This window comes from Ammospiza caudacuta, chromosome 8 (genome assembly GCF_027887145.1).
Source record: "Ammospiza caudacuta isolate bAmmCau1 chromosome 8, bAmmCau1.pri, whole genome shotgun sequence".
Taxonomy (NCBI): domain Eukaryota; kingdom Metazoa; phylum Chordata; class Aves; order Passeriformes; family Passerellidae; genus Ammospiza; species Ammospiza caudacuta.
The window spans coordinates 25,016,897-25,041,068 of NC_080600.1; the positions used below are offsets into that span (position 1 = coordinate 25,016,897).

The following is a 24,172-nucleotide window of genomic DNA, read 5'->3' on the forward strand; positions in this document are numbered from 1 at the left end:
TTTGCAGTGTCATTTCATCTTGCGGTACAACTGTTAAAGGACGTGGTGGACAGGTATAGCTGTAGCTCATGTGGAATTAATGTTGAGAGGAACCTGATGCATCCAGGATACATATCACAAGCATCCTGGTGAGGCTTCAGCTTCACCTTGGTGAGCAACTTCAGCACTTCAAGCGTAGTGCTGCACTGATTTCAGAACAGTGTTTAAAAAACTATGTTTCATTAGCTACACATTATATAAAATGCTACACATGGTTTGAGACACTTAGTCTTGCTGCTCATCTGCCAAATAGAAATTACAGTATTTTTTCACATTCCCAGGTCAGCTAGAAGGTAATTTATTCAAGCAGAAGGCACCGTATGATTAGTGAGTGCATAATAATGAATCTGTTTATTATCTAAGGTCAAAAAAATTATAAAGGCATGATGATAAAGATAAACAAAATTCAAGGAAGAGTAGTCTGAGCACCCTGTTTATTAGGACTAAGAGCATTTTCATCTGATATGGGAACATTAGTATCTCTGTCAGAAGACAATAGTCTAGAGAGGAGCTGTGAACTGATAAGCTGGATATCTCCAGAGCTGCTGCATAAATTACATGGTAAATGAATTTTTTACTTGTAATGAACTTCATCATCTTCTGAAAAACAGAGTCTTTAAAGATGCTTATTAGCCACTTCTGCTGCTTAAAAGTAACAATGAAAGTTTTCAGTAGTCCTTCAATGAAGATTATTTGATGGGAATCAGAAGCAGCTGCAGAAACTTTTTCACAGGTAAAAAACAAGTGAGCCAACAGATCACACACATTTGCTAAACTTACCTATATTTAGGATCTGTATATTTTATACAAGTTCAGTAATCAATACAGGTTCATTATATTAATTTTCTTCAAGTTTGATTGAGTGTGTCTTAATTTTTTTTATTCCTCTTCCAAGTGTAAACTATTTACTTTTGGAATGTTTTGTGTTTTATGCAATTCAGACATCTTTACTGGACTGATGCAGGAACTAATCGCATAGAGGTGGCAAAATTAGATGGACGCTATAGAAAATGGCTTATTTTTTCTCACCTGGATCAGCCAGCAGCTATTGCTGTCAATCCAAAACGTGGGTGAGTATTGCAGGACTTACCAGAATTATTTCCAATGGTATTTGAAACCAAAAAACCCCACAGAGGTAATTTTTCAGGAAAGACTGTGGGAATGTTTTCTGGAACTTCCTTTTACTAACATTGCAAAGTTTGTGAGCACGGGAAAGCATTTTAGGATTAGATTTAACCTGGATGCCTGTTTCAGTGACAAGGCCAGATGGTTCAAATAAAAATAACTTTTCTACATTATAATGTGCCCACCAAATTTCTCAGTTACTACTGAAACAGGGAAACAGCTGGGATTGTCTCTTCACCAGCTCCAAACAGGACAGTCATAGCCTCCTCCATGGGCAAAAGCAATGCAAATGCACTTGTAAATTCAGTAGCTGGGCTTGCTGCAACTTGGATTAAATGGTAGATCATGAGATATTGATATGTGCTTCTCTCAGCTGGAGTACAGCAGCAGAGCTTCCTGAAGTGACATGGATGCTACAGCTTTATTGTGACTGATGGATGTTCTTTTGGTATTTATTGTTCAATGAACTCTCTGTGACCTTCCCAATCACATCTGCAAAACATAAGTTGCTGAACAGCTTTTTTTTCCATTACTGACCTTTTCCATGAAACTCCAAAGGATAATCACAGTGACCAAATTCTGAACTGTATCCATTTATCATTCTGTCCTTTCAGGCTCATGTATTGGACTGACTGGGGAAGGCAGCCAAAGATTGAATGTGCCTGGATGGATGGACAACAAAGACAAACTCTGGTCTCTGAAGACCTTGGCTGGCCAACTGGTCTTTCTATTGATTATTTGAACAATGATAGGATCTATTGGAGTGATTCTAAAGAAAATATAATTGAATCCATGAGACCTGATGGGACAGACAGAACCATTGTACTACATGGAGGTAAGACTGTACTATGCAATTAATAGTAACCAAGATGTGTGCTAAGAAGCACTTGGGCTTCACAAGTGGGGCTATTTTTGGGAGCTTTTCAAACATTAAGTCTTGGTAGTGTTTTCTCCTTTATACAGTGATCAATGGCATACCAGGCTCAGGGATGCCTGGTAACTGGACTCCCAGAGTGGAGTTTGTGACCCAAATAGGAAACAATGTGAAAAATTGGATTCTTGCTTTTTTATGTATACTATTAATCAGTATTAATCCATGTGGGCACTGAGACATGAAGAAGCACATGACGATATAAATATATGACTGCACGTGTCTTAAAATGAAATCAATAAATCATGTATTTAAGCTGAAGAACAGCAGTTCTGTCCGTTCTACTAAAGATTTGGTTGCTGACAGTATGTTACTTGGTTCCTTTGAGAAGTAGGCAGTCCATACAGCCTTGATGTCTTTGAAGGCCATTTATATTGGATAGCTAAAGAACGAGGAGAAGTCTGGAAGAAGGATAAATTTGGAAATGGAGAAAAAGTGAAAGTTCTGACCGTAAATCCGTGGCTTACCCAAGTGCGCATCTATCACCAGCACAGATACAATCAGTCAGGTGGGTAATCAGGATCCCAGTGGGCCATTCCTGCTGTGAAATTGAAGTTGGTATTGATGTCTGCAAAGAGCTTAGTAAACTTTTGATAATGTGTCTATTAGTAAATGATAATGTTAGTTTCTGAAAACCTAAACATTTTTTAGAGACTGACAAGTATTTTCTGCACACCCAAAATGAAATCAACAGTGGAACACCATACACTGGTCTTTTGAGTCTCTATAATATGATCCTGTCATTTCTTTTTTCTTCCTCCCTCACGAGAACAGTTGTAATATATCTTTATCCTTGCAAAGTGCAGATAATTTCCTACTCGGAGTAGTTTGTTCCTGGTGCTATATGGGCAGCCATTGTCACTCCCTTAAGAATGTAAGGGTGTAAGAAAAGGAGGAGAGAAGGTTTTAGTATAAATGTGCTATGTTGACACAACTGACTATGGAATTGCCCTGCCTTACCTCAGGAATATGCTGCATTGCTTCTTCAAATCTTTATCACTTTATCACTTTTTCAGTGCCTAATCCTTGTAAAGATGTCTGCAGCCACCTCTGCTTGCTGAGACCAGGAGGATACACCTGCTCATGTCCTCAAGGGACTCGGTTCCTAGAAGGCAGCAGCACGGAATGTGATGCAGGTAGAATAACTTGTCAAACTGGAAATGAAAGCAACAGAAGCTTTTCTTTAGGAATACAAATACATTACTGAATTAGAAGTATGGAGAGATATGCTAACTGATGTAATAGATATTGATAAGTCAGAATATCTGGCTTTTATTCTCAGTCATCACTGATTTGTGGTCATCTTGTACATTTTCTTTAATGTCTTTGCATGTCATTTGTAAAATGGATATAGGTCTAAAATATTTTTGAAATTTCAAAATATTTTTTTAAGAATGTCTTGATTTCAGAACTAAGAATTTCTGACAAATTATTTTTAACAATTCTGTAGAACCTCTTACTTAGTTAGTATCATAGAAACTTAAAGTTTACAGAACTTAGGAGTGTGGACAGAGATAACTTCTGGATAATTATACTCTGGAGAGTCTTTTAGGCACTAGAATTTCATGCTTGCAATGCATTTGTTGCATTGCAGCAAAACCCTCACAAGTGTTTCCAGGAGCACAAATCAAATAGAATTTCTCAGCGTTTACTGAGAACAGTGAAAATACCACTGCAGAATTTCTATTTCTCTCTAGCTGAGAGTCTGCATTCTTAGCTTTACAGTGGTGTAGGCGGTAGACAGATGTCCTTGTACTTGTCCTTGGAATGTATCTTTAATACATTAATGATTTGTAGCATTATGTCTGGCATCTTTCCTATGGTTAATTTTCTCTGAATTATATTCTAATTGCACTGAAAGAGAAAATGTTATCACTTTGACACTGCCTTACCTCCAAATTACATTTTCTTAATAATTAGTAGTGATATTTTCTATTGCCATGTGATGGGAGCTGCAGAAAGTGGTTGCAGTAATATGTAATAGTGAATTAATATATGCAATATGTGTTTAAATTAGGGATCAATAACTGTTGATTGCATTTGCTAATTGCTGTGTATTGCTCTGGAGACACTGAATTCGATATTCATTACTCACACTGCTTTATATAAAATGTTTGGGAATTAAGAAAACTGGGCTTGTGCAGTGACCAAGCATAGTTTTTGTTCCTATATTTAGTTTATTTGGCCCTATTGCAGCTACTGAGAGACAGCCTGCAAAACCTCTGCCTTTCCTGTTTCTTGTGCCTCATTTACTTGAAGGGAGTTTTACCTGTAAGAAACATTGTAGCAACACACTTCCTTCTTCTGGATGATAACAATTTTGTGATTTATGTCCATCCTCAATCTATAGCCTATAATAATGGCTCAGATCCAGGGCTTTTCCTATGTTAGGTATACACTTTTATGACAATATATCCAGAGCTCTTACTGGAGACTAGTATGATTTTTTTCACCACTTGATTCAGCATTAGAATAATGCTCTTCCTCTCTGTGTATTTCCATCCATTGCTTTTCTTCATAAGTAATTGCATTCCAGTTTGGCCTTCTCTGTACAACTTCCTGCTGGTAGAATGGAAGAGTCTAAAAGAGAGAAAGTTGCTGCTTTCTGAATGGAGAGGTTTGAAGGGTGGTGTTGGGCTGTATTGCATGGAAAAAAGAAAGTGAGCAGACACACAGCTCTTGAGCTGACTGTGCCTACACTCTACTAAGTTGTTATGCTCTGAGAAGAGGTTTTGCTTCAATTAATTTAAACTGATTTGGCAGAAAAAATAGACACAAGAGCAACAACCTCATGTACTATCAAAACAAAAAATTCTGAGAAGTGGCCTGTGAGTTTGCATGATCTATAGCGACAAAGAAAATGCATTATTGATATTTAGTTTGTTGAGGATGTCTTGATAATGCATATGTGGCTTCTGAATTTTGCAGCTATTGAATCCCCTCCCACAATGCCACCAGCTTGCAGGTGCATGAATGGTGGAACATGCTATATAGATGAAAGCAGCCTTCCCAAATGCAAGTAAGTCTGTATGTTGTTAGGGTAATCCTGCTCAGACTGTGCTGGTTTAGTCTCATGAAACAATTAAACTCTGAAATCTGTTGGAAACACGTCAGAAGGTGTCATACATCTGCAGTAGCATTTTTAAAACAACTATGGAAAAACACATGCATAAAAATATCAACAAATAAGTAATGTAAATGTATCAGTTTGGGGGGAAAAACGCAAACAAACCCCAAAACCAAAAACCCAAAGAGGCAAACCTCTGAAAATTCTAAAATGTTATACCCCAAAATTACAACAATGGAAAAGTGACTCTCAATAAATGTAGCTTGGAACAGCCAGCAGGTGCCACCAGTGCTCCACTGAAACCAGACCTCTGACTCAGCACTTTTTATTTTCACTTTTAGTTCTCTGAATATAGGAGACATACTAAATTTACATACAGTGAGTGCAATATATAATTACTGAGCATGGAGTTAAAATTTCTGGGTTGTAGATAAACATTTCAGAATATAATCATAAAGCTGAGATCCCAAACTTAATAAAAGCCATTCAGTCAGCTGTCCTTCTTACATTTACAGATGTTCTTATGGATACACTGGGAATTATTGTGAAATAGGATTGTCAAAAGGAGTCCCTCCTGGAACAAGTAAGCTTCAAGAATATATTGCACTTGACATTTGAGCTAAGGAATCTGTAATACCTCACCATGATACCTGTTCAGGGTCAGGCTTTTAATTCTCTGGGTTCTTGTTTTGCACTGAACTATGCTTGCTTGAATGTTTTCTCATTCTCCTGTCTTTGGCAGCAGCAGTAGCAGTGTTGCTGACAGTCATACTGATCATCATCATTGGAGTGTTAGCGGTCGGAGGCTTTTTCAACTACAGACGGACAGGCTCCCTTTTACCAGCACTTCCCAAACTGCCAAGGTATGTTTGGAAGGCTTTCAGAGCAGGAATGGCTGTGAACTGGAAATGTAGATTTGTTTCTAAAAATTTCTGAAAAATCTATTTTTGCCATGTGCCCTTTCTGGTGGAATCTGGAAACTGCAGTGTTGCAGTATCTCCAGTGAATTTTTCATTCCAGGCAATACCATAGCTGATCATTATTGTATAACAGAGGATGACTGTAAAACTCTTTGAAATTCTAAATTAGCTTTTAAATAATAGGCAATATAGAAGACCATTTACCAGATCTGAAGCTGCATGTTCAGTTCAAAAAGATACAAAAGATCACAGTGAAATGTTTTCATTTTTTATAAAACTTTGACCTGAGATGAATTGAAGAGATCTTTTAATAAGTGAAAGTCTGTACTCATCTGCAGTCCTGTATTCATGTGCTTAAAAATATGGCACATGTGTAGTGAACTTTTGTTTCCAATGCCTGAGATAATGCCTACACTGCTGACAGTCATACTATTGAGTGAAAACCAGCTTTGTGAAATGTCATCACAAATATTTGATGTTTTAAATCAAAGAAAGATGAAGGAAATATATTTTAAATTATTTAAAATTAATTTGTTTTAGAAAAGATGTCAGAATATGATCCTTTGAGTTTTTTTTAGCTTTAAGCTAATTATGTGTTTTAAAATGCTTAAAAGCACATTTCATAGTCCTTGTACCAATTTCCCAGTTACAGCTCTTGAACCACTGTAGTAATTAAATCACTGTAGTCAGTAATGTGGATGAAGCTAAAACTGCTTCCTCACTGGAGGATTACACTGAACTAGTGACACTGAGTGAGCCCAGATGAATACAGCCAAGATAATTAGAGGGATGGAGCAACTCTCCTACATAGAAAGGCTGAGAGAACTTGGTTTGTTCAGCCTGGAAAAGAGAAGGTTTAGAAGTGACCTGAGGATGATTTTCTAGTAGATGAAGGAAAATGGGGAGAGACTTTTTACAAGGGCGCATAGTGACAGGATAAGGGGGGAATGGATTCAAACAGAGAGAGTAAGTTTAGATTAGATATTAAGAATTAATTCTTTGTGATAGTGGTGAGGCATTAGAACAGATTTCCAGAGAAGTTGTGGATGCCTTGTCTCTGGCATTGCTCAAGGCTGGGTTGGGAAGGAGCTCTGAGCAACCTGGTTTAGTGAAAGGGGTCCCTGCCAATGGCAGGGAAGTTGAAACTAGATGATATTTAAGGTCCCTTCCAGCCCTAGCCATTCTATGAATCTGTGATTCTAATCCAACTTTTTCACGAGTTTATTTATTTCTGCCGTATGTCGTAGTGCTGCCATTGCTCAATCCCTCTTTAAACTCGGAACTCATACCTTTACAGCAGACCTAACTCAGCTACAGCTTAGCTCTTGCCTGTGGTATGAGACCTGTCCATGTACAGGAACTGTAGCTAAGAGCTACCATTTAAAAATTGAATCAGCTGATGCTTACAGGGCTGACTGGCTGACTGGTGACGTTTCCTACAGCACTAGCTGTAGGAAAGAAGTCTAGCAGGAGCCAGATCCAGTGAGGACATACAATGGACACGCAATTCCAGCACTTCTGCCTTCCTTCAAGTTAGGCAAATTTGACAAAATGAAACCAAAGGTTAGCTATGGAGCAGATTTGTAGTTAGATGTCGATGTTACATACTCACATTTCTGTGTGGAAATGTCCTGTATTTGGTTACTGATTTTATCTTTCACTTCTCTTATTATTTTTTAGCCCAACAGTGTGCTTTCAGACTGTTTCCAGTATTACTCATAAATATCTAGATTGCGCTTGTGGTTGTCATAAATCTATACACAGACTGAACATTCACTAGTATGAAAACAGTGTCTTGTAGATATCTTCATTATTTGCATGCCTAAATCTTCAGTATAGGTGTTGCTGGATTTATTTTGTCAAATTTCAGATGTGTGTTTTAAAAAACAGTTTCAATGAATTTGAGTAATTGAGTGGGTCCATGCATTTGTCTTTAAGTCAACATTAAGTGTGTTCAAAATGTAGGTAAATTTATTTCAGGTGAAATTTTATTTCATTGACATCATTTGATGTCTACATGAGCACACAAAGGTATTTGAGATGATTCTGAGGGGGCTAACTTAGGTTGAAAAACTCATTAAACTAATAAAGAAATGCAGCTTCTGATGCTAGCTTGCCAAAATTCAAAGTGATAATTATGCTTAGAAAAGCAAGTGAAAAAAAACTGTATTATAAACTCTCTTTCTGTGTAATCTCTTCTACTTTCTTTTTATTTTTGTCTGTTTGTTTTTGTCTGTTTGGTTTTTTATAGTTTGAGCAGTCTTGTAAAATCTAATGAAAATGGCAATGGGGTAACGTTCCGATCTGGAGCAGATGTGACCATGGACATAGGAGTCTCTGGCTTTGGGGGAGATTCTGCTATAGACAGAGCAATGCAAATGGTAAGGTTTAGTTCTCAAATAATTTTTTTAATTGTGTTCTTTTAATGTAATTAGTGGCTTATCGAAGGGAGCCTTTTATCTATAAAATGATAGTGGGATGATAAATGTGTTCTAGAAAAGAAATGAACAATGATTGATAGTTTCCTGGAATAGCTTTTTGTAATTTGAAAGCAAGGACAAATATAGGACGTTCTTTAAAATAATGTGCATTTTTTTAAGATTTATATAGCAGAAATTAAGTCAATTACCCTCTTTTGTCTTTCATGGGATATAAAGGGAATGACTAGACAAATGAAAGCATTGTAACAGGGAATTCTTTAGGATCTCTGTGTTCCATAGAACAGTTTAAAATGTGTAGTTTTCACAACCAGATAGTATGTTAGAGCATTCAGAGGTAAAACTCACTCCTAACCACAGGATTCACTATTTTGTGCAATACAGTATAGATTTGAAAATTTCTTAGTTTATGAAGTTTAAACAAATCATATTTAACAGTTATGGGGACATCATAAAGCGTAACTCTACTTAATGCACTTTTTGTTATGCACATCTGAGAAACAGCAGATCCCTGTGTTATTCCCATTTACCACAAGTACAGTGTACAAATGACTTTTACTTGTAGGAAACAGATCATGGATATGTTTGAATAGTAAGCACTTGCTGCCAAGCATAAGGTGGAAACTCCCTAAACTGATGTGAATAGATATGAAATGAAACAGGTAAAAAAGATAAGCTCCTAGTATTACCTTTGCCTAGATGAAAAAACACAGAAATTGTTAAAATTAGGCAGCTTGTGTAACAAAACATCCACATAAGCATTTTGGTAAATACTGGAAAAATAGCTTTAGGCTTGTATATTATCCCAAATCTTCTTCATGCACAAAGAACTTGTCCATGCTTGGCATTTTCTGGCCTCATACTCACATACTGAAGCTCAAGCAATGCAGTTTATACATTGCCAATACCAGGTCTGGGTGAAGACTATCTCTACTTATGTGATGTTAGTTCTCCCTATATAAACAAAAAAGAGTATAAGCAAAAAATTTTTTGTTTATACTCCCTCCATTGGGCATGAAGCAGTGTTTGTGAAAATGAGGCAGGTTTAAGGGACTAGCTGCTGTACTATTCCTGTGCTGTTCCTTGCTGGTTCTGTCATGAGGCTGTGTCAAAGAGCAGGACAAGTGTGTCTGGGTGGGGTTTTGTTTTCATTATCCTCTTACCTGGTGTAACTCATCTGACATAACTGAGGGGACACACTGCTTTGTCTCAAAAAATACAGCAATCTCCTTGCTGGGACAAAATTAATGAATCCCCTTCTCTTAAATATCAGTTACTGCATATTAATTGATATGTCATTTTGAAGTCTAAATTAAAATATTTATTTGGATATTATTCCTCCTTTGATATCTCTTCCCTGTTGAAGGTATGATTTGTGAAAGTCATCTTTCCTCATCATAAAATACTTGGAGTCAAGTCCTGAAATGTGGGGGAGGGGTTTGTCCATCTAAAAAATGGGGTAATATTGGAACAATCAGTAGTCCAGGCTGCCAAGTCAGAGAGTAAAAGTAAATTGATGTGATTTTAACAGATAAAGGTTTTGTCTAAGCCTACATGAAAGTAAACACGTGTTGTTCCCCAAGATGAAGAGTCTGACTACACATTAATTCCTAGGAGTATGGAGGTGTTTATTCCACTGCAGTTGTTGGGTTTTTTCCTCCATAGAATGAAAACTTTGCAGTGGAGTCGGGGAAACAACCAATCACGTTTGAAAATCCAATGTATACAACCAGAGATGGTGGAGCCAGCACAGCTGGTGCAGTTACAGTCATTCGGCCAACACTTGTAAGATAAATTTTAGCTTGACTTTCACCTTTCATTTTCCCTTATGACCACCTTTTCTTCTTTGAAGAATGTTGATTTTCTTCCTTCTCCTACAGGTAGCAGCAGCTGGTAGTGGGGAAAATGAAAATTTTGAAAACCCTGTGTATTCCTCTGGGATATCTACTAGCCCGAAGGAAACCCCTCAGAGTACAGATGCACCTTCGGTAGGAAGTTCAAATGCTCTAAGGATGCCTTGTTTGTGTTCTGCTCCAGATCAGAAAAATTGAATTGCTAGAGAAGATGCAGTCAACTTAATGTAGTTTCATGTACCTCAATAATTGCCCTTGTGTTGTTTTCAAGACAGGTTTTTCCTTTTTAATATACTTGTCTGGTATATAGGATTCCATGAAGTAATTTAGTAATTTTTGTTGCTTAGTCTTTTGTGAATACTTCTTTAGGTGAAATAACTTAGTAATCCAGCAAAAAAAGAAATTTGTGTTCCATGCTTAGAATTACAATTACAACCTAGTGATGTAAGAATATCCATTTCAAGTCACTGGGGTAGCAGTCAATGCAAGTGAAATCCAACACTGTAATGGCAGTTTCCAGAGAAGTTTTGAGAAAAATGTGTGAAGTTCTAATAATTTTTATGTTTCAGGAATCAAAGTGGAGTTTCTTCAAGAGAAAAAAGAAGCAAAACACTAATTTTGAAAACCCAATATATGCAGAGGTATTGTTTATATTATATAATTCTATTTTTCAGCTAATGTACTGATGGACTTTGTTCTTGCTTTCATAGGATAAAGATTATTGGTAGATTCTGCTGCTATGTGGAACAGCACAGAAATTCCAGTGCAGGTTAGGAAATGAAGTGGTTGTCTGAGGTTGCTAAATGTCATGCACAATGAGGTGTTGAGCAGGCTCAGCTCAGGTGGCACAGCTGCTCCTGACATTAAGCATTAGAGTAGAAGTTCAAGTGTATGGAATGTAAATTTCTAGTATTGCTTTTACTCAGCTGTACTATCTAAGGTGAAATTAGCATTTCATTTTGTTGCAGGTGCTGTTTTGCAGAAATAATTTATACCATGACATTTAACTTTAGGAATATTTATTTACTGTTTATGAAAGCTAATATTGGATGTATGGTGCATTAGAATGTAAGGTTTTATTTTATGGTTATTGTTTCAGATGGAAAAGGAGCAGCAACAGGACACAGAAAATGTCCCTACCCATTCTCCTTCACTGCCTCCCAAGATTATTCTGAAGAGAGACCAACCCCTAGCTTACACAGCAACAGAGGATACGTTTAAAGACACCGCCAACCTTGTTAAAGAGGACTCTGTGGTGTAACTGGGTAACTCATTTAGGGAAATTAGACACATCCATTTGCACATATATTTTTTATAAACAGAAGAGTAAGGTTCACATTCAAATGCTTTATAAAAAGATATACATCTCTTAGCCAGTGGCTGGAGATGTATGTTAAAACTATGCCTTGTTTTTTGGACAAATGCCAATTTCTATTTTTATGAACGATTATCGTGATGTACTATATGTATATCTTTGCACTGAAGCTGTCTGAAAGTAATGTTATAAATATATTGTACATTTGTAAATTTTTCTGAGATTATCTTGTTCAGTGATGTTGCTAGTAGAAATTTGTGTGGAATCAGTCATATATTTAGGGCTAAATTAATTATATAAATGCTTAAAACTAAAAAAAAGAGAACCAAACAAGGCAAATAAAGGAACATTACTGATTTACAGGGTCTTTAGAGTGTACCTTTAATATCAGCACCTTTTAAAAATTCTACTGGTGCTCTGGGCATCTTTGCCACCTGTTTTATATAGTACTGTATATAAAAATGGGTATCTCTTCCTCTTGTGTTAAACAAAAGATGAAAGAGTCAATGCAGCATTATTATGCTGAATAGTTACCTGTGCAAAATGTTGTTCTTACAATGTTGCCTGACATAATTTCCTCTCAAACTATAAGACACATACTTTTCCTCTAGGTTCCAATTAACACAATTCCATTAATAGTGTTCCTATGAAGACTGGATATATTTAGATTTTAGTACCACAACTACTTAATGAGCTTTTCTCTTGCTCATCAATGGAATACCTCTGTTCTTGGCTGGAGTCTCTGGAACTATGTTCTCTTTGTACTGTGAAGTAGCTAGGTTTCTGTAGCAGCTTATTTCCAAACAGCAAAATATGAGAGAGATTAGTTCATTTCAGAATTCCTTCAGGTTTTTTTTTAAATGTGAAAATTTAATTTTATTGACTATTTATTTCCTAAGGTGGATATTAACAGAAAGGGAAGCAATTTCTACTAATGCAGTCTTTGTAGTTTTCTGGTTGTTCCTCTAACCTTCCATCAGAATATACTGTTGATCTTTTTAGCTCTTCTAATAATTAGCCAAGATATTTTGCACAACATGAACCATTTGAGAAAACTGATTACAGGACCGTGTTCTTCAGTATTCCTGGCTAGCTACTCATACAAAAGATTCCTGAATTTATAATGATTGAGACTTTTGCTACTTGATTGTTTTATATCTAAATTCTCAAAATATATACTATTTCTAATTAGAATGCTTGTAATTACATTGTAACATACTTTGATTAGAAAAGAGAACTGTAAAATGATGCTGCTGAATAAGTCTAATAAACATATTATTTTATCACATTCCTATTCCATAATTTGTGTCAAGGCTCTATGTACTTTTTCAGTTGTGGAGACTTCTGTGCACTCTGAGAGGAAAACAACAATTCCTTAGATAAAGTTAAATAAGAATAGTGTTTACTGCTTTACACAACTGTCTAAAGTTCTTCCTGTAAGATGATGTCTTGATGCTGACACTGTATCTCTGTAAGTGTGAAAGCTGCCCTGTTACACACATTCAATAAACTGGCCCTTGGAACAGGAAACTCTTACTATTGAGAGACTGACAGTCAAGGTAGTATGGACATAAGTGATTAAAATCTTATTTCAGTTACCTTTCATGTCTGATGTCAGAATCTGATGCTTTGATTTTTTTTCTTCTTTAAGCACATTATGTGTTTTTAAAATAATTTTTCTTGAGTCCATTAATGTAGAAAATTCCTTAGAGTTTTCAACACAACAGACACATCTGTAAGGATTTCTTTGAGATGCAAGGTGCTGTTCTTAAGGAAATAATTCACAAGGTTTTAAAGGGAGAAGGCAAGGCTGACCCTTCCAAAAGACTTGCCTGCAGTTGCATACCACGAGAAAAAGTAGTGTCAGTTTTGGGAATAGTCTTTGTCAGCTCAAAGATTTGGAACCAGTGTTGGTGAAAACTGCTAATATGTGAGCTATGTATCAGAAATACTTTTTTTCCTGTTATAATTTTAACTTTTCCTGTAATAATTTTAACTTTTTTAAGATAGGGAAGAAAACAGTCCCTGGGTTACTCTCTAGTTAGGTAGTATGTAGGTTTGGTTGTTTAGCATATCTTCTGCTCTCAGCAGCATAGCTACTGAGAACCCTTCTGATTATCTACTCTTTATCAGTGTATGTACACTTGGGATTATGTAAAATTTAAGTTTTGGTACTTTGTACAACAGAAGTTTTAGATTATACTCATAACTTTATTTTTCACTTGTATTCTTTTTCCCTTATCAGGACAGTCCCTGCTTGAATTCTTAAATTTTGGACTCTTTCTGTTTCAAAGAAAGCTGATTTTTAGATATTTCAACAACTGTCTGTATTCTGCAACTATAGAGCTGATAAATTATACTATTAATTTTTTAATGTACTTTCTCTTTAGAGCTGCCTGGCCAGATAGAAAGATTTCTCTCTCTGCAAGTATTTATTGTGAAATGAAGTAAAATAGATTTATTCTTGAAGCTGTTTGCTAGAGAATAGAATTTCAATGAAATACTTGAAGATTACTAGCACATTTTACATACTGTCCTTTTTTTTCCCATTGCAAACACACACACATGCCCTCTCACACATAGTGATGAAACTTCTTTTCTTATGTTTGGAGTTCTGACCTGCACATGGTATTTTTTAAAGCTTAATTGAATTGCACATTAATGATTAATCACCAGCACAGCACTTCAGCAAATAAAACCTTTACCCCTTCAATTTTAATATCTCTAGGAGCACCCATTTGTGAGCCTCTGGCCAGTAGCTCGAGAGACAGAAATAGTGTACAAAAGGCACAGTAATGTCAGCTAATGTTTTGCCATTCTGAACATGCTCTGTACAACTGAAAGGATTTGCTATAGCCTACACTAATGACCTACTTCATCTGATAAGTGAAATCATTTTCACCTGCAAAACACACTGAGTATGAAAGAAATACAAATGCATATTGTTTTTGTATTTTCCCCATAAACTATAATAATATTAGGAAGACAGTTAAAGTATGTATTTCGATACTCTGTTTGTTCTGTTTGCATAGAACAGTGAAGTTTTGATTTTCCCTAAAATTGCATATCTGTAAAATTGCTTGTGGTTTTTTTCCTGCAGAATTGAATAATCAAGTGGTCAGATACTATAATTGTAATTTCTGGAATATGCTGCAATATCTGGACCTCATTATTATTTGACTTAATGTCTTGTGTGAATAGTATTAACTAGCTTTGTAGCTGAAAATTTTATGAATGCAGATCCTACTCTATAGGTATATATAGGTATAATTTCTGAGCAACAGCCTTCAAAAACATGCTGGATTTACAAGCCTACCTGTGAACTCGGAATTTCAGGTAAGGTGGGGTGAGGGATGGAGAAAGTATCTTCTGAAAAGAATTTTAACAGTCTAGTAACTGGTAAAGAAGAGGACATCTAGTTTTGATAGGATAAATCTTTATTTCTGCACAGTTGATCCTGTGTTAATGCTAGACACTCATCAGAGCTCCATGAACTGGTCTCCTGCTCTCAGCTGGAGCTGGCAGTGTAATACGCAGCAGCATATCAGACAGACAGCTCGGGCCATAGGAGAGGAACAGCCAGAAGAACTTTGCATCCCATCCTGCCCTGTATCGTGTCCTGGGGTACTTTGCTATCAGTGCATGTTCCATGCATTTTATGACATTAGAAGTATCATAGTCACACAGTCTTTTCACTGATGATCTTTGGGCTTTTATATCTGTAAACAAAAAAATAATCCTGAAAGCATTTATATGCCACATCTCTGCAGAGTGTTCTTTATACCCAAAGGTTTGGCTACAGCTTCAGGCTTGCTTTAAACTAGTCTCAAGTGCTGAGAGCAGTATAGCTACAGCAAAGCAGAGACAATAAAGGCTACAAAACACCCAGAAGTCCAATAAACAAAATCCTCCCTGGCCTATACTTGAGCCAGATGTTCTGTACAGTATGTTCTGTGTCACACTGCACTAACTTTTCAGATACCAAGAAGCAATAAATGTAGCATATGGCCATAGCAGCTCATTCCCACTGGGCATCCTACCTGTAAGTATAGAGGGACGAGGAAAGGCAGCATGACCTCATATCTCACCAGTCTCATGTGTGAACTAATTAATACCTCAGGCCTCATCTAACTTACACAAAGTAAAGAGCAGTCAGTGATGGGTCCTTAATGAGCATTAATGATGTAGAGTAAATGTTCACAGAATCACAGAGAGGTTGAAGTTGAAAGGGACCTCTGGCATCAAGCCCCACTACTTAAGCTGGGTCACTTAGACCAGGCTGCCCAGGACATGTCCAGATGGTTATGGATATCTCCAAAGAGGGGGACTCCACAGCTGCCCTGGGCAACCTGTGCTAGTCCTCAGTCACCCTCACACTGAGATGTTCAGCAGGAACATCCTGTGTTTCAGTGTGTGCCCTTTGCCTTGAGTCCTGTCCCTGGACAACACTAAAAAGGGCTTGTTGTCTTTAGAGCTTCAATTCAGGTATTTGTATATGTTGATAGTATCCCCCCTGAGCTTTCATACAATCCTTTTTCTACTTACATTCAACTAAGTATTTTTCTCCATAGGAGTCTCTGATCTCAGGAGTCAGTCTGTTCCAAAGTTTGAAGAGGTATTTCTCAATGATATCTGAATTAACTTCTTCTGCCTTAAAGAAACCATGCTCAACAATGCTTACTTTCATTCCAAAATGCCGCATTTCTATCCTAGAAGAAAAGAAATCAAATAATGTCCCTGACCATCCAATAATGGCACAACTATGAATCATAAGTAAGTTGAAAATCTGTCACATTAATAATTGAGAATTTGATTATTATCTTAATATATCAGAATTATTTTGAAAGGTTCAAATTGGATTCATAGCAGTTGTTCTGTAAAAGCAGAGCAGACAGCTGAGGGAAAAAAAGCAGTGTCAAGTAGATTCACAATTCTCTGTGGTTTATGCTGGACTCTTGCAAAGGGTGTAACAGCTAGGTGCATCTTAGTAATGTATTCTCGTATGAGAGCTTTTGACAATTTCATATACTGTTGCATTTTAGTTCACAGCAACAGCAGAATATTAAAGTGTCTGAAAAACGTAAACGTGAAAAAAAATTCAATTGGATTAGAACTTCATTCTTTATCCTATGGCTAAATGGCTATGGTTAAATGATTAAATGTTAATGGGCTTCCTCATAGTGTAGTTCCCTCAATGTAATTTCGAGTTGCAGTGCAACTCCTTTGGGGTGAAAATGGAATTTTTGTCTTGCTGGGCAGCTCAAGAGACCAAGGAAGCCATGTTCTACAGTGTATAAAGGAATGGACCACATCTACATTAGCCATTAGTTTCTATTTCTTTGGGGTATATGGTTTCTTTAAGTAAGTACTCATAATGATTTGGAACCAGCTTTCCTAGTTGTTCTGACTCATGCAGACTTGGCTCACTGGGCTGGGCCTTAGCTTTCTAGAAGCAGTGCAGTACAACTGTTTCAGCAAAGGTGTTCAGCCTAATTTTCTGAAGTTAAAATTACCTTTGGTAGTGTGGTTGCTGTCTGGAATTGCCCAGCTCAGACTGTTGAGGAGAATTACAGCAAAAGATACAGGCAAGTATATTAACTTGCCCAAGAAACTCGGTGTCTGACCAGGCTATATTTTTTATTTACTTTCAGGCATGCACTGGATTCACGTGCCTGAAATCTGCACGCTAACAACTTGTCTGGGACATGAAAATTTTCCAAGTGCAGCTCCTTGCTGGGTCTGTCCATAGTACTGGAGAGCAAAATCTTAAAAAAGTGACCAGTCCTCTTATTTTCCTTTCCCCCTTTAGGCAAGATTTTCAGAGAGGAATCAAAATGGGCAAACATACCCTTCCTCAACACGTCTGGAGTCTGTTCTTGGATCCATGCGTGTGTTTCTGGCTACTTACCTTAAGGTGTCAGAGAAAGCTTCCATGCCCCATTTGGACAGACTGTAGCCACCCCCTACAAAAGCCATGAGACCTTTGGCATTCATTAGATTGACAACTCTTCCCTCAGCTTTTTTCAGAAGAGGCAGAAGCTTGAGTGTGATTTCAATCAATCCCAGCAGGCTAACATCCAGGACTGAATGGAAGTCTTCAATCCTCAGCCAGTCGGTGGGTCCTACAGGTGCTGTTCCTTCAGCATTGCTCACCAAGCCAAAAAGCCCTAGGAGGAATGCAAAACCATTTATCTCAGTATATGGCAATATCCTACCCTGGAGTATCATGGATGCATTGGGAACCAAGCACACAGTCTGCAAAAACTTCAGTGAGATGAATACGGTTATCTGGGATTTGCTTGGATGGTCTGCTTTGTACATCTGTTAGAATTTGCTGAAGAACATGGGTAAAATGTTAAAGGAACACTATTTTGTTTGGAGATGTGGGCCACCATGCTGGGCTTTATCCAGATCTGCTCAGGTATGTAGGCTCCTAATACGTGTTTGTATTCTTGTGAAAATCAAATGGTCTGCATAGAAGTGGAGAGACTGATTGTTCTGGTTTGGGGTCTAAAGGTCTGGACCAAATCTGTAGAATTAGTCAATGCTTCTAAAGATACTAGCTTAGCCCTGTGTATTGATAGTGCTGCTTTACTACCTTTATAAATGACTGGAGGAACTTTAGATAAATAGTGACGTTTCCTAGAGTTTGCTGAGGACAGCCTGTGCCTGAGGGGAGAGGCCGAAAGTCCAGCACTCAGCCTCCATAAAGAGTCTTACACACTGAGGGGAAAGCATTAGCAGTGGCTATCCTGCCTGAGAACCTGGGGCTTTCTACAAGTTGGGAGCAAGAGCCTGCTGGAGGAGGTAAGAGCTAAGAATTTTGTTAAACTTGCTCTCAATCTCTGCATTCAAGAATGGTCTGGAATATTCACGATAAGGCCAAAAGCCTATTACAATCTTTGAGGAGAAAGTCTTATGGTAGAAGATACATGTTTTGCTGTTTTAAGTAATTAATTTATTAATAAGCCTATTGAATAGTTGGTGTAACTGTGTATTACAACTGGTAGTTACAGTGCTGTGATGCCCTTTGGTAGCCTTTAGTCTGAGCTATCAATGGTGATAAATGTGTATTGCCATAGTTGAATATATTTACCATGCAGATCTTTTTATCCTTTGCCAAACCCATCACTGAAGTCTCAGGTATCAAAGGGTGAGCTCCTCTTTACAGGAGTAGTCAGAGGTATATGATAGGAGTAGTGAGAGCTACCCCTGTAACAGCTCTAACAAAACTGGCTGAAATTGCAAGTGTTTCACTGTTGCAGTCAGTATAATTGTTGAGTACAATGCAAATGTCATACTTATCCAGGCATACAAAAATATACTCTTTACTAGAGGAGGACTGCAGAGGCCCTGAATTAACCATTTTTAATTGAGTGGGCTGAATTGTCAAGAAAATTTTCTGATACCAGTTAGTACCTTCCTTCCACTGACATTCTTCAACTACACCAGAAGGAGTTTAAAAAACACACCTGGGAATGATCTGGTTTTAACAGACCAAGCAAATAGATTTTTAGGTACCCTTTTGATGAAAGCAATGGGCAGCATTGCTGGAGAGAATATCTTTGAACTGAGAAATGACAGAACTGAGGAGTGAATGTGTTTCATCAGTGAGATTAAAAATGCCTCTGCAGTGAGTAGAGAGGCAACAGAACTTTTAGCTAGACCAGATTTGGTTATATTGAATCATCTTTCTGAGAGGTTGCCTTGTCACTTACCCTTGCCAGCTGTCTGTTCAGTCACAAACACCACAGCCCTGGCAATGCTGTCGGAGTCTGCTAAGTTCAGATTCACTGTCTTCAGTGAGAGAGAAGAGCAGCGCTGTAGCTCTTGGCTTCCTTTTTCTGTGGCACATGCAGCAATGACACAAAATCCCCTTTTGTCAAGCCATTTAGCCAGTGAGTTTCCAAGTCCAGTGTCACAGCCTGTTATGAAGACATGCTTTCCATTCAGGTTTCTCACTCTGTATCTGTCTCTGATGATCCAGTAAATGATAAGAGAAAGTATGGAAGCCAAAACTGCTATGTGCAGTGAGTCTGAAAGTGAGAGCTACAAGCAAATAAGTTAATGATGTGGAAGTGCAATGAAGCAAATGTGCTCAGCCAGCCCTCCAACTTCCTGAGACACAACTCCTGTTAGGGGCTTTGTTTCTGGTTGCAGCCCTTCCAGACCACTGTATGTTAGAGGAGAGCAGGAATAGGAGCTTTGGCACAATGTGATCAGGATCCATGAATAATGTGTGCCTTGACAAAACCTCCTGTATCTTTCTTCTCAATAGATTTTCCTGCTTTCAAGCTTTGCTGACCAAACTTTCTCATCAGCTCTGTCCTTTGAGGACATTTCAGACTGAAAGGAATGACCTTATCAGTTCTGAAAGGTTTTATTTGTGGACATGGGTCATTATTTATGCTGATACGAGAGAGAGAAATTCCCCTGGGAAAAAGAATGATTCTCATTGACCACTTTTATGATGCTACCCAGGCTGCTTTTCTTATCTGTAACAGAGAAGCAGAGTAACCCCAGGAACAACTCAAGAGAAGTGTAAGCTGCAGTGGTGGATCTGATGACTAATTTGTTATGTGACTTGTGGGACAGTGAGTGATTTGCTCTCTGCCCCTTAGACAAGGTAGACTTTGGGGCAGTGCCTGAGTCTTCTGTCACTTGTTGCCTGTTTAGCAGATACACAGCACAGCAGAACATACTATATAGAAAGTGTGTTTGTATAAAGAAATGAGGAAATGCATGGAGATTTAATTCATTAAAGCCAATATTTATAGGAAATCCAATAAGCACATTCCAGACATCCTGTTAAGAGAAACTTTTTCACAGGTTCTAAGCAGTCACCTAGGCTCTAGTTACCAACATAGGTGTAGACGTGCAGACATCTCACCTTTAAAATGTGACATTTTTAAAGCCTGTCTTCTGTGTAACATTATTTCTATCTCAATACATGAATATTAAAGGAAGCTCAATGTATTAGGCCTGTGTGCTAGAGCCTGTCCGTTGTTCCTGTTCCTACTGAGTTCATGAACTGTGATTTGCATTTACTCTGATCCCAAATTTTGCTGTCACGTCATCAAGTAGGTATGGAAAGAAATCTCAGAATCTGATAGTGAATGGATGTTGAACTCTCATTAAATAATTAAATCAGTTACAAAGCTAATAAAGTATAACAAGTGACAACATCCATTACCACTTAATGATATTTGAGTGCCTCAGTAGCCATCAATATGAACTTCTGAGCTATTGACTAATGATCTCTGATTTTAAACCATTAAGCAAATATATACAAGTAAGAGTTTTCTTCTCCTTCTACTGCAGTTTACAGGAGGGTTTTCAGTGAAAGTCCTCCTGTAAACTGCAGTAGAAGGGGAAGAAAACTGAAATCCCAAATTTTTGGGATGTTTGCATTGCTTATTTTAGCGGCCCATCTCACTGTTGTTTTGAGGTTGATGTAATCAACCCTCCAGCTCAGGTACTTTGGTTAGACACTTGGCTTTCTTGCTGTGAATGTCCCTGTTAAATTTGACAAGGATTGCAGTATTCCTGAATGTGTGCACTTTGAAATCATCTTTGTAATTTTTCCCTGTGTTGGTGACCTTTATTTTCTGAGAGGACTCAGAGAGTGCTCTGACAAAGTGCCACCACAACGATGTGAAAGCACTCAGGCTAATGAAGGCTTTTGTAATATAAAATAAAGTCTGAAAACAGAATGTTTTAGCAGCTGATCATGGATCCCCCCTGTCCATCTGCAATGATATGCCAGGCAATGACATTTCCTTTGTCCATTTAGAATTTGGAGCAGTGCTAGACACAAAAAGAGAGAGGACCTGCTGTCAGCAGACTCTGATAACGCTGTGCCACTAAATCACAGCAAGGTATTTGGCAAGCTAGTACAGTGATATATATACATAACTTTAGGACTCAAGTTTCCTTTTTTCCAATACAAAATTAAACAAAATAATTGAAGTTTTGGGCAAACAATTAACCTAATTGAAAACAGAACTTGTAAATCACATCTTCCTTTCTCAGCTGTGCTGTAGGGAAGAAGCAGTGGGCAGTGAGCTTGCACTACTGGAAAACAAGTTAAATTTGAAACTAGGCACTGTAGATAAGAGCTGGAGTGTTTGGCCAGGATGCCAACCTGGCTTCTGTAAGGAAAATGCCAGGGATTGCTCTGGTTAGTGTTAGCCACTGTGTTTATGTAGCAATAATTGGCACAGAAGCTCTGTCAGACAAAAGGCTCTAGGGGAGACAGCTGAGAGGGCAGCACTGTAGAGTCTGCACTGCTCTTCCTTCCCCTGGCAGCCCTGGGCCAGTGTTACTCAGTCTGCATTTCCCTACTGCCTAGTTCTTGCCACGTGCTAGCGCTCCCTCTCCAGTAACACAGTGACCTGAGCACCATGGTAGGTTTTGCTCTGCTGGAGCCTTCTGCCTTATGTATTCTGCTAGATGATGGCATTACTGGAAGGAACCCGGGGTCAGAACCAAGAGAAAAAGTCTCAGTTAAAGTTCTCTCACAAGAAAATCCTCCAATTCTGTGAAAGTACAATGCTATTCAAAATATCTCTTGTTTGATAATTGCAAAGTTCTACAAAAGTCAAAAAGAAACCACTTGGCTTCCAAGATCATACTGATTTTGAAATAGCTGCATGGAGTGGCAAACAGTGCATTTCCAGAGAAAATGTCAGCATGATATTTCAAGAGTATTGACGTATCTTCATAAATATTGCACTTGGATTAATAATGTAGCCAGTAAATAACTAAAGGCAAATTCTGTTTTCCATCAAACTTTGATATTTGCCTGGCAAATTGAGAACTTGTGTGATAGAGCTTGGCTTCTCATGCCTACACATGAGGCATTATAAAAGCAACTGGTTTTAGAGAAAAGCAGTATCACTGCATTGAGAGCCCTCTAAGATCCCTAGATGATGCAAAGTACAGCATCCCTCTGCTGCTCTGCACTAAAGGAAACCAAAGCACACAGACCCCATATTGAAGGAGGGTGTTTATTTACTCCCACAGGAACTTTGCTTATGCCAAGGAATTTCAGGCTGGGGTGATGTGTGGGGCCTGTGTGTGCTTTGGATTCCTTCACCCCCCTTTGTGCAGGCAGTGCAAAACTCCAGAAGTCAGTGCTCTGCAAGGGGTAGAATGACCTGCCAGGCATCTGAGGAAGAACTGCCAATAGGAAATTTAGGCCCTGTGGTTCTTCAGAATGAGCACTTGCATAGCACACACTGGAAGGTTTATATATATCAGGCAGCCCACTGAAGGAACATCCAGCAGCTCTCCAGAGTCACCCTTCCATAGCTACAAACATCTAGTTTTCAGTTAATTAATTGAACAAGTTGGCAGACACAAAACATAGATCTCTTGGGTGAGCTGTTCCTGCACATGCAGAGCTTCACACTTTTCATGAAAAAGGAGTGCTTGTTGGTATGCTGTGTAAATATGTGATAATTTTTGTTTGGTGGGCAACAAATAATTTAGGATCTTTATTAATATTTTACCTGAAAAGAAATACTCTCCTACACATCATTTTGTAGGGAGATGAATGTAGTCTGTACAGTGAGTTTTCAGCTGATGAAAACTCTGTGATTTTATCTTCTTTGTATGGCTTATACTTCACATTTTTACCACAGCATCATAAAAGTCCTAGGAAAACAAAAACATTTAAAATCTTAGGTCACCAACCCAGTATTTGAAAATTGGAGTAGGGAAAGATTCCACATGTTGGGAAGAACATTTCTGAGTTAGCATTTTATTCAGACCCTGTAGGTCTTAAGATAAGCAACAATTCGTAAAATTACTCTAGAAAGGAAGGGACTGCATATTCTCTTGTTTGTGCACTAGAAAACAAATGTTTGGCTCTCTTAGATATCCTGAAAATGCATATAATAGGTACTGCTCACTATAACAGTAGATGGAAGTTCTACTCACATTCTGGGGAGACATCTGCAAGCTCAGTCTATACTTCCACGTGCTCATGAGTTGCCTTCACCAGTTATTTCCAGTGTCAGAACGTAGAAACAGCCCAATTTGCTCATAAACTTGTGTGCCAAGTCCTGCATGTTGGTTAAAAGAAAAAAATCTCATAAATTCTTTGTCTGGTGGTGCTTTCCTAATCAGCACATCAGCAGGGCCCTTCTCCCTGCTATTGCTAATGACTTGTACTGTGATCTGTCTATTTTAGGGATGTACTTGGAATTAATCTTCTGGCTATGCTCTATGCCTGCCTCACCTACCTATGTTGCATAAGCATTGCTGGCTATATATAGTGATTTGAAGAGCCTGGGGGACTGTCAAGGCTCATTAAGGAGAGCTAATCTACTGAGCTGAGGCCAACAGACAACAGAAAGTCAAGCAAAGCAAGCAGGACCCAGAACCTTTCCCATTGCTGTGGAAACTGAAGTAATGCTACCCAGAAAAGCTTTATTTTACTAAAACCTTTTGCTGTCAATGCTGAAGTCTCAGAAAAGAA

At 38.0% G+C, this 24,172-nt stretch overlaps 2 protein-coding genes across 3 annotated transcripts in view; one reads left to right on the forward strand and one right to left on the reverse strand.

Moving 5' to 3' along the window:
- The window catches only part of LRP2 (LDL receptor related protein 2), a 110,489-nt gene extending 97,513 nt beyond the window's left edge, over window positions 1-12,976 (forward strand). The window contains exons 68-79 of the mRNA XM_058809952.1: window positions 981-1,109; window positions 1,779-1,999; window positions 2,427-2,603; window positions 3,112-3,231; window positions 5,024-5,114; window positions 5,678-5,745; window positions 5,905-6,025; window positions 8,334-8,463; window positions 10,186-10,305; window positions 10,401-10,508; window positions 10,943-11,014; window positions 11,473-12,976. Coding sequence (XP_058665935.1) covers window positions 981-1,109; window positions 1,779-1,999; window positions 2,427-2,603; window positions 3,112-3,231; window positions 5,024-5,114; window positions 5,678-5,745; window positions 5,905-6,025; window positions 8,334-8,463; window positions 10,186-10,305; window positions 10,401-10,508; window positions 10,943-11,014; window positions 11,473-11,634 — 1,519 coding nt within the window. The 3' untranslated portion in view covers window positions 11,635-12,976. The remainder of the gene's footprint in view (window positions 1-980; window positions 1,110-1,778; window positions 2,000-2,426; window positions 2,604-3,111; window positions 3,232-5,023; window positions 5,115-5,677; window positions 5,746-5,904; window positions 6,026-8,333; window positions 8,464-10,185; window positions 10,306-10,400; window positions 10,509-10,942; window positions 11,015-11,472) is intronic.
- Window positions 1-23,857, reverse strand: part of DHRS9 (dehydrogenase/reductase 9) — a 32,899-nt gene extending 9,042 nt beyond the window's left edge. The window contains exons 1-5 of one of the 2 annotated variants that reach the window (XM_058809954.1): window positions 23,632-23,857; window positions 19,407-19,737; window positions 17,597-17,855; window positions 16,234-16,397; window positions 2,563-2,636 (exon numbers count right to left, since the gene is read on the reverse strand). In XM_058809954.1, the coding sequence (XP_058665937.1) occupies window positions 2,596-2,636; window positions 16,234-16,397; window positions 17,597-17,855; window positions 19,407-19,737; window positions 23,632-23,679 (843 nt within the window). In that variant the 5' untranslated portion in view covers window positions 23,680-23,857 and the 3' untranslated portion in view covers window positions 2,563-2,595. Of the gene's footprint in view, window positions 1-2,562; window positions 2,637-15,156; window positions 15,408-16,233; window positions 16,398-17,596; window positions 17,856-19,406; window positions 19,738-23,631 lie in introns of those variants that run through there. The other variant, XM_058809953.1, reaches the window with a different exon arrangement.
- Window positions 23,858-24,172: the final 315 nt, after the last annotated feature.